The sequence below is a fragment of the Elaeis guineensis genome, chromosome 5, assembly GCF_000442705.2.
Source record: "Elaeis guineensis isolate ETL-2024a chromosome 5, EG11, whole genome shotgun sequence".
NCBI lineage: Eukaryota > Viridiplantae > Streptophyta > Magnoliopsida > Arecales > Arecaceae > Elaeis > Elaeis guineensis.
This window is the reverse complement of record NC_025997.2, coordinates 7,051,926-7,065,980: the sequence shown is the minus strand read 5'-3', so window position 1 is coordinate 7,065,980 and position 14,055 is coordinate 7,051,926. Positions and strand designations below refer to the sequence as shown.

The 14,055-nt window shown below is 37.6% G+C and overlaps 1 protein-coding gene across 1 annotated transcript; it reads right to left on the bottom strand.

Annotated features, from left to right (window-relative positions):
* Positions 1-6,539: 6,539 nt before the first annotated feature.
* Positions 6,540-8,317, bottom strand: LOC105044719 (protein LIGHT-DEPENDENT SHORT HYPOCOTYLS 5). Its single transcript, XM_010922707.4, is given in 2 exon segments — positions 6,540-6,876; positions 6,879-8,317. Coding segments are annotated over 2 exon segments (789 nt in total). The 5' UTR covers positions 7,588-8,317; the 3' UTR covers positions 6,540-6,796.
* Positions 8,318-14,055: the final 5,738 nt, after the last annotated feature.

Here is a 14,055-nt window from a genome sequence, read left to right as displayed (position 1 = left end):
AGATATACTCAGCAGTCAGGCATAGATTTCACTGAAATATTTGCATCAATGGTTCGCATAGAGATGGTCAGATGTTCTTACATTGGTAGCTCAGATAGAATTATTGGTCTATCAACTTAATGTCAAATCGTCATTTTTAAATGGAGAGCTAGAAGTCTATATATGTTGAACAACTGGAAGGCTATATTATGAAAGAAAAAAAGAATAAAGTCTATCAAATTCGAAAGATACTATATGGGTTAAAGCACGCCTCTTGCGCATCGAATAGCAGGATTGATAAATATTTTCACCATAATGGCTTTGAAAAAAGTCCAAATGAGCCATCATTATATGTCAAAGGAAGAAAGGTAGGCAAGATTTTTGATTGTTTGTTTATATGTTGATGACCTTATTTACACTAGCACTAGTACCATCATAATAGAAGAATTTAAAAAGCAATGATGAAAGAGTATGAAATGACAGATCTTGATCTCATGAAGTATTTTCTTAGTATTCAAGTTAAGCAATTAAAAGGAAAGATATCTATGTCACAAGAAAAATATATTGAAAATTTATTGAAAAATTTCATATATCTAGCTTCAAGCCTATAGCAACTACAATATCCAAAAATGATAAATTTTAGCTACATGATGGTTCTCAAAAGGTTAATACCACAGCTTATAGAAGTCTAGTTGGCTCTCTTGATGACCGCAAAATTACTTCACATCATATATTTTGTTTGAGAACAAAAGCCATCTTTTGGTCATCAAAGAAGCAAAAGATCATGGCACTTTTATCTATTGAAGCTATTTCAGCAACTGATGCAGCATATGAAGTAATTTAGCTTAAAAGAATTTTCTCTGATTTGCAACATAATTAATGAACGAGATCCAACAATTATTCGATGTGATAATATATCTATCATTGCCATGATAAAAAATCTAGTATTTCATAGCAAAACAAAGCACATCGATATTTGTTATCATTTCATCGAAGACTTAGCCGAGCAAGGAGATATATAGTTGGAGTTTGTCATACGTATAAGCAGCTGGTTGATGTCTTCACCAAACTAGTTACAATTCAAAAATTGCAGCAAGCAAAAGATATCATGAGAATTACAAATTAAGAGAGTGTTGGAAGTTAATTTGTAATTAAGCTTATCATTAAGATTAGCAAGTTCAAGAGTCATGTAACTCTAGTAGTTAATGTATTATGGAAATTAAAGAGTCATCTTAAGTAAACTAAAAGTTGTATGGAGATTAAAGAGTTACTTTTATATATATTTATGAGGGATAGCCTAAAGTCATCTTTGTTTCTATAAATAGAGGACTAGAACCTTTGGCAAGAGAAGCCATTGAAATCTCTTGTACCACTCTACTACTCCAATGAAAATCCCCTATGCTTCTCACTAAAAAGTTCTTTATCTTGCATCTTTTTACCTATATTTCTTCTTGCATCCAATAAAACTAATACATATCCAGGGAAAATTTGTTAGAATGAAATGATCAACCAAATAGTCATAGGCATAGTTAAGGCTGAAATTTAATCCATGGAAGGAAAAAAATACCATGTTAATCAAGCCGCTATATATTTTTCTTATGATGCTCTTCGATCATTAAAGTGCCCTGAAAATTCCAAATGGTACAAGGATCATGTACTAAATGCATTTGTTATCATCATTTCCAAGACCCCTTCTCCAAAGTAACTATGATTACAATTGCCAGGTCTTTTGCTCCTCAGATTCTCATTGTACAACTTCTTTTAGCGACAATTCACAACTCCCAGATTTCAACTTTCACCACTGTTTATTTTGCTTGCCCAGAAGTCTAAAATAAGGATGAGTGACCTCTAGAATTTACCCATGCGATTGTCTTTCTTGAGGAAAGTTACTTTTACACCATAGAAAAGAATGAATTTACATTGGATTCTCACCCGACAATTGATTATGCGCTATCGTGCTTTAAGGAATTAAATCTTCTTTCCTTTTGCTTTAACTGTTGTTCATTGTCCTACTTGATTTCTTTAGTCAGTACGACATATATAATAACATCCTGATAGACATACTCATTACATATCAATTTAAATCTAGCACTATCTACAATGATGTTTCTAATGTATTCATAAGGGAACATGCGCAGGAGATGACATGGTAAATGCTCACTAGGTATCATGCTGTCACAAAGTTCAGGATCTAATTTTCTTACAATACTTGAGTATAAATTTGACCATCTAAGGCTGTTGTTTATGGATAGTATTTCTGGTTTACATAAGTTTCACCTCTTGACCATAGAAAGAAGGGTCTGTCAAACCACTGAAACCATCTTGTATGATTTTCTCCAAAAAACAAAAAAGAGTAATTATACGGATCGGGAACTGGTTCTTTACGAAAAGGAAGTGAACGCAGTTTAATTATAATCCAACATTAGATTTCCTTACCTAATACTCCTAATCTAAGGACTTCTATCGATCCAAAATTGTCCGATCAAATAATTAAAGCTAAAAAGTTACTTAAACTCCATTGAAGCAATTGTCAAACACTTAAGATCGCCAAGATGAAGTTCAAACCGCAATGCATAAACTCAGGATTCGCATCACAGTTAATAAAACAGTGATGGCAAATGGATGCTTCAACCTTGCTGCTTAGATGTTTCTGTGTACGGTGCACTTGGTAGCAATAGCAAAACCCGAGTCTATTTGAACTCTAGCTTATTTTGAGCTGATGATTATAATTATATCAACTCCAACTTCTGGACCGTTCATTTCAAACTGGCCATTGGAAGTGACTATATCTTCCATGAAAATGACGATAAACCTTTTTTAATCCAGAGAGTCACAAGTGCTTCTGTTTATGTTCGAGATAAAAGTTTTTGATCCAATTCCATATGTTCCAAATACTCCTCGCTACTAAAAGGTATATTGGTAACTTTGATCTTACCTAGTTCTAAAAATGTTGTTGGCTGATCCAAAATCACATGGAATTCATCGTATTCTAATTTAAGATAGCACCATTTAAGTCACATGTTTGAATGATGTATCAAATTAATTATGACAACGTACTCCTTAATTTCATTACATTGAAAAAACTATGAGTTAATTTTATGTTGAATAAATTGCATATGAGCATATGTATTATATTTCCTCTGATGTAGTTTCGATAAAGTCATGTTATATCCGAAAAAACCATCCCTCATGCATTAGCAAAGCACAATACATTAGCTATTACTTGTCCATTGAACAATAATTATTCAGCCTCATATGATAGGAGACTAGCCAAAGGGACTAAAGCTGGACCAAACTCTCTCATATGGTAGCTAAAAGAATGATCACAACAATAATCAAAGCATGCTCAACACGTCATGATTGCATGTGCAAGTTCCAGAAGCAGTGCGCCATCCACGGACGTATGATAAACTATTCATGTTATTTAAGAATAATGCTTAAACTAATACAAACAAATCGTAACATTTCTCCTTCATATAGACTATAGAAAGCCATCAACATCATATAGATATTAGTATATTTGTATAACTATCATACATTTAAAATAAGCCCTCAACTAAATCCCAGCACCTTGCGGTGACCCTAAAACTCCTATCAAAATAATAGAGTATTGGTTGAGACATGAGTATCATCATGGTTATAGGGTCTATTGATGATACTTTAAACCAATTGAAAGGAACCCAAATGAGAGGTTTTCCTCACCATTGCATATATTAATTATTATAACCATAGGAGTCCTCATAGGCTTCACTATATAAGATCTAAAATAATTCACAAGTCTACAAGCCATCAATTTGCAAACCAAGGATCCTCCATCATCCAACTAGTGCAGACTGTAGCCCAATCTAATTTACTCATTACGATTGCCTGAAAGGGCCTCCAATCATCAGATAGACAACTTGCTTCCTTTTTCAGAACAAATTCACGGTCTCCTGTTCATACCTATGTCACCATTGGTCAGCATCTCTTGCCTTATTCCATTGGCAAAACTAAGACCAGCGCCTACCCAGAAAAAGTGGCCAACCCCTTCCCCAAGCCAAAATAGGGAAAGATATAAAACAAAGGAAGGAATATTAGAAAACAAGACACCGAAAGAAAAACCCTAGGTATAGATTCACGGGATGCTTATTGGTGCATCTTTTCGGATTAAAAAAAGAAGAGTAAGATGAAAGAAGCAAATCACTGAGCAGAATACCACATCAGCTGAAATGACTACATTAGGAATTATTTATGAAGCCTGGGGTCAGACGCCGAGGATTCTTTAGAACCCCATCACTCAATCACCATGAATTTTTAGAAATCTTTTTGTTTCTTTTGGTTAGCCTTTCTTTCGTCCCTGAAAAGGTCGCATCTGATGATGACTAAAAGAATGCAAATAAAAACAGCACGTCCAATGAATCAAACCAGCCGATGGATATCTAAGACTAGACAATTTGCAGCAAAATTAACAATTTTAATACAAGTAAAAGAGATCCAATCAGTGAGAAAGGAGAGTGATGGGACTCCTATTGGCTTGAGGGTAGAGAACCTTTGCGCCACCTCTTCTCACGCTGGAGCGGGGTGGGGGATAGGTGGTGCTTAACAAAACAACAAAAAAAAAAAAAAAAAGAGGAGGAAAGGAAAAAGAAAGGAGGTAATGTTATTTTAATGGATGTGATGTCTTGCTTGGAGGCAATAGCGTTTGGGTTATTTAAACTATACGTTCCTGTCAAGCTCGGTCTCCATAATGATGTTGCCGGGGAGCGAGGACAAGACCAGACGGTGCTGATGTGCTTTCCCTTTCACCTCTATTTAATTAGCTAGAAAAACAGAAAAAAAAAAAAAAAGTAAAAAGGAAAAGAAGCAGGCATCTCAAATTCCACCGCCCCCTGCCGTTCTGATCTAAAAACAACAAAAAGTGAAGTGGGCTCTCAAACAAACCGTACAAGGCTACCGCTTTCGCTGCTGCAGCGGTTAACCCTTTGTGCACAGTAACTACCAGTGCGGAACTTGCGGGGTCAAAACAAGCTATTGTGATTTATTTTCTACCATCTTCCAAAAAACTCCATGACTTTGATGATGCTTTCATTGCATTCAACCTCCTCCCTCTCTCTCTCTCTCTCTCTGCGGTGCATTCGCAGCGTTCCTCTTGACTTCTCATTGTGTGGGAGAAGGGAGAAGGGAGAAGAGAGAGAAGGAATTTACTGTGGTGCTTGTGATGGGCAAGAGGACAAGTGGGAAAAGGAGACCTTGGTTGACATATAAGAGGGAAGCTCACCCGCAATCCAGACTGAAAAACAGACAGCAAGGAGAAGTGTCCTCATTTCTTTGTTGGAACTAGCAACGAATAAGATGAAGAAAGTAAGACTCTAGAAATGATGCTGAGATGAATAGGGTTGGTTGGATGTAAAGAAAACGGAGCAATTATGGAAACTGTGATCTATGAAGATATAGGTCGGGCTCCCATATACTGAGTTTGTTTTCTATACGCAGTCATTTAGTATCACATAGAATAATATGTATGAGAGAGAGAGATGGAGAGGAAGGAGCAAAGACCCAATCTCTTGGGCGGCAGGGAACTGCAGTGCTAGCTGGGTTAGGAGAAGGGATGGGGAGGAGGGGCTGGGGGAGTCAGGGGACGCAACACGTGCGTCAAAGTCTCCCTGTAGCGACGCCAGAGAGCCAGAGAGAAGGGGGGGCAGGCTGCCGAGCCCGGGCCGGGGACCAGTGACCGATTTGCTAATTATTCTAACAAATCGGCCTCTCTCGTCAGCGGATCCATAAAAGAAAATCCTTCCAAACAAGGGGAAGAATCGGGACAGTAGACGAAGATTTTAATAGGAAGGGGCGAAGTTGCGGTACGATGAAGAAGATGAGGAGCAGGAGGAGGAGAAATTTTTTTTGTTAACTGAAAAATACTGTTCAAAAGGGAAAGAAAATCTGAACTATGTGCTGATTGGTCCTCGGGGTCAATGGAATATATATTATGGGTGGAGTTTGCAATCTTTTATTCGGAGGGAGAAGAGGACTGCAATCATGAGTTTCTGGGTTAGTATTCATTCTTGTCAACAAGAAAACAAGAGAAAGAAATAGAATTAGTATGAGATGACGCTCGACTATGAGAGATAGAAAGAACGAAGCTAGACAAGGAAAGAGAAGTTGCATCACACCTTACCTGCAATGCACACACACACACACACAGAGAGAGGGGGGGAAATAATAGGATTCAGAAACTGGAAGGTAATGGTTTCACAAAACTAGAAACTTCACTGCTGATGTCAAAACCATGTAATGGAAGAGGAAGAAGTTGAACTATCTAAATTAGGAACTAGAAGATGCAGTTCTATGATGCTATAGTAGGAATTGAACTAGAAGATGCAGTTGTATGATCGATGCTATGCCAGGAATTTAGTAGTACCTCTTTGCATTCCACTCAAATTATGCAGACTTGTACAGGAGGAGGATAGTACTAGATCGATGTGTTTCGAGTACAACAATTAAACAACATAAAGAGTCTAGTAGACACTGAACCCTTTTCCAATCTAAACTAGAGGGTTTGGAACTAAATATTGAACGATCACTTCAATATGGCAAGAGAAAATAATGAGAAGGATATTAATCTGTCAGCACCGTTCACCCCATTAGATAGATAGATAGAGAAGAGAGATCAGAGAACTTACTCGTTTTGGGATTTTTTTCCCCCTTCATCAGCCTCATAAAAATAGAGAGAATCGCCACCAATAGCATCTACTATATTTCCCTACCCCTTAACCACCAAATAATAATAAGAACAATAACAAACAAGTAAAGTTAGAAAGGAAACGAGAGCAATCTATACTCAGGCAGTGGAGGCCGAACCCACCGGCGGAGGCGGCGGAGCACCGGATCCCTCCCCCGCCCCCGAACTACTCCCACCCCACCACTACTCCCACCAGCACTCACACTAGTAGCAGCTGCAGCAGAAGCAGCAGCAGACGCAGAACTCTCTCCTCCACCTCCAGACGACCCCTCCGCGCCTCCTCCACCAGCAGCGGCGGAGGAAGACGCCCCGGCGGTGGGCTGCGGCACCCGCTTCCGCTTCTTCTTCTCGTAGGGGATCCCTCTGGCCTTGGCCTGGCTCTCTCTGACTTCACGGAGATACATCCTGACCGGCCGGGCGCCGAAGGGGTTGGACTCGGGCCGGCCGCCGTTCTCCTCGTAGGCGGCCCGGAGGCGGCCGATGAGCGCGTCGAGCGAGCCCCAGGCCTGCTTCAAGGGGCAGGCGCAGGGCGCCGGGGGGTTGGGTTGGCCGAAGTAGGTGCACCCGCTCAAGTGCACTTTGGTCTTCCCGAACTGGTCCAAATATTTCAAGAACTCTATAACGTGAGCTCCACTGCACCGTGCCAGCGTCAACGGTGGCTTGTGGTTCCTCAGGTACTGCAGAAAAGTATTCCAGTCCCTTCTCTTCTGCGACTCGTATCGACTCAGCTGCTGTTGCTGTGGTTGAGCTTGGGGCTGAGCTGGAGCAGGTTGAGAAGCTCCAGTCTGCTGTTCCCCCGTGGCTTGTGAAGTTGGCTCGCCGGCGGTGGTGACCGTGGCGGACGAGGGGCCTTCTACCCCTTCGCCGGGAGCGTCGGGGCCCGATTCCATACACCAGCTTCGATCGCTTCTGTTGACTATTTTGGTTTGGTTTGGTTTGGTTTTGTTTTGTTCACTATTCTAATTACTCTGTTCTATGATGGGGGAAGTTAAGGGCTTACATTCCTTTCTCTGGGGGTATACAGTGGAGGCAGGGAGGGAGTGCAAGAGGAGAGAGTGGGTCGATGGGAAGTGTTGAGAGATAGATGGATGGATGGATGGATGGGGAAGAGGTGGGAATACAAGAGAAAGAGAGGGAGAAGAGGAGGTGATTACCAATGAATGAACGAGTGAGTGAGAGCGGGTGGTGGCCCGAAGGCTTGGAGCTGACTCGGTTTTCTTCACTGCCCCTCTCTTCTGGTTACTATTGTTCTCGGGGAGGTCATTTTATTTAGGTTGTGGTGTGCTTGATGTGTGGTTCGGCACTAACGTGCTGCCAAGTAGGACAAGGGAAAGGGTGATGGGTCCTGGTGGCCAAAAGTCCAGGTTCTTGCAAGCAGCGAGTACCGTCCCTATTGCAAGTAGGGGGTACCGTCCCTATCCTAAGAGCAAAAGATGGAAGAAAAAGAAAGAAAAAAACAAGAAGTGCTACAGAGAATGGGGACTGAGGGCCAAGGGCAGATGTTTTTTAAGCAATTATGGTAGGTGAGTTGTGGGAGGATAGACCATGGATGGCCCTGTGGGGATGCACCTTGCTTCTTTATCGCCTTAAGGCTGGTAGAACCGGTTAGGTTGGTTGATCGGGAGGAAGAGTTGTGTCACAGCAAGCATAAATATAAAGCATATAGATTTATATAATTATATAAAATATATATATATATAATATATATATATATATATATATATATAATTTATATAATTCGACTGAAAAATTACGTTCACGAACAAAATACGAGAGAAAAATTTTACTACGATGAAAAAAAAGATACAATCTCTCAAAATTTTTCAAACTCTAGCCGCAATTTGATTTTTCAAATCTCTCTCACAAAACTGTCGAGATTGACAGAAAGTATAATATTTATACTGATCCATACTGCGGGGGATGTTGCCCCCCGCACCCCTAATGAGTATCAGTCCATGTCCTCCGCTACCATCATAGACCTCTCAAAAATTTCATTCAGATCACAATATGAATTTTTCAGATCGAATCATAGTTCGAATTCATAAAAAATATCTAAAATTCAAATCATATTAACAAATTACAAATTATTCTCTCTCTCTCTCTCCGTCTCTCCATATTTTATTCTTTTGTTTATTCTTATTTTGCTTTCACTTTCTGGAGTGCCTCATCATCCATTGGAGACGAGATAATAAAAAGAAGCATAGCTATTCCTTCTGGATTGGCCCACCATCCAATCAAGCGCGTCACAGTTTAGATTCGAAGCGACCAAACCTTAAGTTTGCCTTAACGCTCCTATTTGTTTCATAAGGAGAAAAATATGTTATAAATGTGAAGGAAATCGCACCCTTAACTGATGCTCAGATTAGAATCACTTGAAATGTTCCTTTTTTTTGTTGTAGAGAAAGAAAGGGAAAATTAGTTTCACTATAATTATCTCCTTTGATATTTTTGAGAATGCCTCCATCAAAAATTCAAAATTAGAACCTCTAGTTGCTAAATAGAGAGGTGTTACCACCAAAACAAGCCCAGTTCACAATTAGAATCACTTTAAATATAGTGTTATAATTCATTAGCGAATAATGCTAGAATCAAAACCAGCACTATTATCATTGGCATCCAGCATAAAGCAAGTGGGCATTCAAAGACCTACCAAAACTTTTTGATCTATTGCTGCAGATGCACTTCATGATGCAGCAAAGTGAGAATTGATCAAATCATGAAAAGATGAAAGGATTAGACTTCAGTAACTGATCAAATAAATAAATCGATTCGTTAGGTGCATGAGTATCAAGTTAGATAACCAAACAAAATGGAAAAAGCACCACTTTATGCAAATCGACCAATGATGTGATCATTTGCAGTTAATTGTGTAGTGGAAGAGGAATGTTGATATAGCTGCTAAAGGGTTTGTAGATGCACAAACATTTTCTACTCAATTGCACATGAATTCTAGAGATCTTCTTAGTTATAGGAAACGATCGACTTTTCAATCGGAGCACCATTAATTGGAGCAGAATTTCCTCTTCCTTGATCAAAAGTTTTTAAATTCCATGAGGGAACCAGTACAGCAGGTATTGTTTGAAGGTTAAATAATTTTTAGAGGTTATTTGGAATTTTCTTGGCATTGTTTGAACTATTAACTTAGCGTATGTTTCTCAAGGGTCTGGGAACCATTCCCCACTGGTTCATTGATCTGGGTTTTTCTTGCAGATTTAAGGACTGGTCCAAGCCAACATGCGTCCTGAGATCATCATAATTGTTGCAAACTGCTGGGGCATTATCAGGTTTTTTTTTGTGGGAAAGACATTATAAATTCTGTCGCTTCTGCTTTCATTCCCTTCCCTCCATCCATTTGTTAGTGGGCATTTATAAGCATAATAAGTGTGATTAAAGCTACTTAATCTAGGATTAGAGAGAGACAGATAGAGATCCTCTTTAATGCATTTGGGCAGGCAGGAACAGCGACATATGGGTCCCATAATTGAAGGGTGAGAGAACGAATAATACTAGTGGCTTGCTTTAGCTACTAAGGCAATGGTAAGGCCTCTTGCAGAGTCGTCTGTCTGGACTTTAAATGGAGCATGATAGAAGTTAAAAAAAAAAAAAAATTCAAAATGTTACCATTAGTGGTTAAATGAGGTGAAAAAAAAAGCTTGCAGGAACGAATAAAATGGATTTAAATTTTCGGTATGGCCGGGAAATAATTGTCTGCTCCACATGACCAGTTCCTATATGAGGTGGGCCTATAATCTCTCTTCAGGTGATAGTAATCTACTCATCATGTAAACAAGCATGTTTACCTATTCTCAGGAAAAAGAAAAACATTAGGCTTTCGAATCACAATCCAATGATGAAATTGGTTGTTCTCCATGGATTCACAATGCAGCTCACTTGAAGAATCTAAAGAAAGCAGATTTTGTGGCATGGTTTCATGAACAGTTTCCAAAGAAAACAATCATCCTGTTACATGTTATCATGGCAACAAATCATGGCTAGTGTTGTAAGTGGATGGTGCTATGTTTCGGCATTCTATTATGGAGCAGGGCTAAGAAGCTTAAGATAAGTCTAATGGCAAGGGATTGATGCACAAACATGCTATTAGCATTGGATTTGGAAAGAGGACAATCGAAAAAAAGATAATTGAATAACTTAGCTCCAAGTGCCTTAACTTTTAAAGATATTTACTATCATCATATTGCTTACTCGAAATTAAATGAATATGATTGAATAGAGTGTAGGCAGAGCTATGATCGAAGAGAGCTACTTAGGAGTGAAAGTGGTTCAAATAATATCCATTAGGATCCATTTTCATATCCAAATTTATCCAGATATAGATAAAAACTGGAGCATCCAATAAGATTCATATCATATCCATATTCAATATTAAAGAAAAGTAGGTATAGTTTTTGATAGACAATCCAATCCATATCCAAATATCTGATTTTATTTATAATCCTATTTAATTTTACATGGAACTAATGAACTTTTAGATAAATATTGAACTACATTAGTATGCTATTAACTTGATTGATTATTTATTTAGTAATATCTCTGATTCTATAGTTATAAAGTTCAATTATCCTATTTATATCTTTATTTGTATCCATACTTCAGGTATTCGATATATGTCTGTATCTATTTAACACAAATATATATATGAATTTTTGTATCTGACCATATCCATATTCATCGAATAAAACAAATATGGATATGATTATATTAATATCCAATTTATATTCGGTCTAATTTCAGCCTTAGATCTACTATTATTGCTACTCTTAATGGTAGAATCCTAAAATAAAGGTAAAACAAGGATAACTAAAGATAAACTGAATTCATTGATATGTCGAGTCGTCTCTTGTTTTGGTATTATAATATGATATTTATAAGTAATCCTCATCAACTACCTTGGCACTTGTTCTCGCCATCGCATACCATATGGACTATTATTATTAGGAGAGATGGGTAGTGCTACGATTAGACTCACGTTCTATTTAATGGTAAGATGAATGTCATTAATTAGCTCTACTATTTATCTTTATGGGTGTGCTACATAACTCACTATTTTTATTTATGATAGGTAGTACCATCACTCTTCTCACTTCTTAGATAGTTTGACTATCCTCCCATATCATGAATATGGCAACCATCATTCTCAAACTTCACTCCACTAAAGTCTTCATTCTAAACCTATTACTCTCGTTCCATTCAATCATACTATAGTTGTTCAGTCTAAGTCTTTGAGGTCTCGATCTATACACTTGGTATGTACAACCTACTTAAAGAATGACTACTCGATCTATTCTAGCAAGATCTTTCAAGCTTAATATTTGGTTGGCCCTTGGAAAATCATTGTTAGTTTAGAAATGGTGTAAATAGCTATCGAACAAGTGAGTTATGAATAACAAATCATATTCAACTCAAATCGGGCTTGACTATGTCTCACTGAATTAATAAATAAACTGATCGCAAAAACTAGGTTTAATTTTCTCAAGCTCAACTTGAATAAGCTTGAAATATAATTTATTATATTATTTATCCTATAGACAAAAATGGAATTTCAATTATTATATTGAAATACAACAATGGAAATTATTTGAAGTTTGTATATGGAGACCTTGAGGGACGTTGAATTCTTTTTGGATCTGTTAAAAGACATATTTGTGATCATGTCAAGTTTGGTCAAAATTAATTAAGTTGGCTCAAGCTCATCTCCATAATAAAAATGAGCTAAGCAGAGGTAGACATCCCTCTAGTGCAGGGACATTTAAACCATATCTTTTAGGCTAGATTTTTTGCAAATGAATTGAACCAGGCCCAAAAAACTTGAATATGCTGATCTGAACAGGATGGACTTAATACAAATAAACGTTTTTTTAGTAGCATAAATAAATTTTATAAGCTTTATGATCCATGATGAATTCCTCTGGCATCCTATCATGGACCAACCGATATATCAGGTTAAAGAAAATGTTTATTTGATTAGGTTATTTTGATAGAATTTAGTATAGCATGTATCTAAACATAAAGTTGCAATTCAAGTCAAAATCAACCAACATGAAATTAAAAATCTGCAGCATGTCAATTTACACATCACAGCATGAAGGGGAATCAGAAATGTATACCTGTTGAGTGAGTTACACGTGCGCGGGCGCTTGATGAGGGGTGTGGGACGCTCTCATGTTATATGACATCTTGCTTAGTTCAAACGATGGACAAACCCTAGTAATCATGTTGATTTGCTTTTATTCTTGCCGACATGAATGAATACTTTCAATGACTGTTGTTCATATAAGCAAATATGATCTCTGATAGAAGAGACCAAGAAGAATCTTGGCATTTCCCAACCTCATAGTCTAATTTGAGTATTCACCATAGATTTTTTCTTTTCTTTTCTTTTCTTGTTTTTGTTTTTTTTTATAGAAGCTTGTTCTTTTGCTGATTTATTCATATTCAGTAAAATGACTAAACTAAATTTCATTGAATTATCATGATCAAGTGGGACGTTTCCATTTGCCAATGAAAGGGTAAAGTGTTTTTCTTTTTTTTTTTTTTTTTTGAAAAATGGAGCAGAACTGGTTTAATCAAAAGAAAGAAGGAAAATACAGTGAGATTGTGATCATGCTAAGCTGAACTTGGGAACTCTCCAAAGAAGAAGATTGTCGGTGAGTTTACTTTGTTTTTGTTTTAAGATACATATGCATTCCACTAAGGTAAAAAGACTAAAACTAGCTAGCTTGAGACCTCCTGGGTGCTAGGATTTTGTGTCACATGGGCTTGCATTTTTTTTTTTTTTTTTTTGAGAAATATGGTAGGGATGCTCCACTGGTAGGATTTTATCTCTGAACTTCTCCCAAGCAAAAAGGAATGCCAACTAAACTAAGACTGGTTAGTGTGGATTTGGATACCCTTCACTTCTGTTGCTTGCTCTTTGTTTTGGAGGCTGGATGACTCGTTATGTTTTACTAGGGTTTTGAATGCTGGTGTTTCAGCTAAATGTTGTGAGTTGTGTCTCTTAACTATACCAGCCTTCTCCCTTCTTTCTGCACGTCTACCTCTTCTTTTTTCCACCACTTATAAGAAGGAAATACTAACTTGAAATACACCAACAAGCAAGTTCATAATCAGCTATAAAATAACCAGTATAAGAAAATGGATACTTAACTACGGATGTTTTTGTACCTACAGATAAAAATCCATCGAGATATTTAGTTTTTACCGACGGTTATTTTGTCTAGGTACAAAAAGTGCAAAAGTTTCATAATGTTGTTTTCAACAACAATATTTGAGTTTCGCTTCAGTATATTTTTTATAAATAACAAGTGTTTCTTGTATTAAATCTCTGGGAAAAGGAGGTA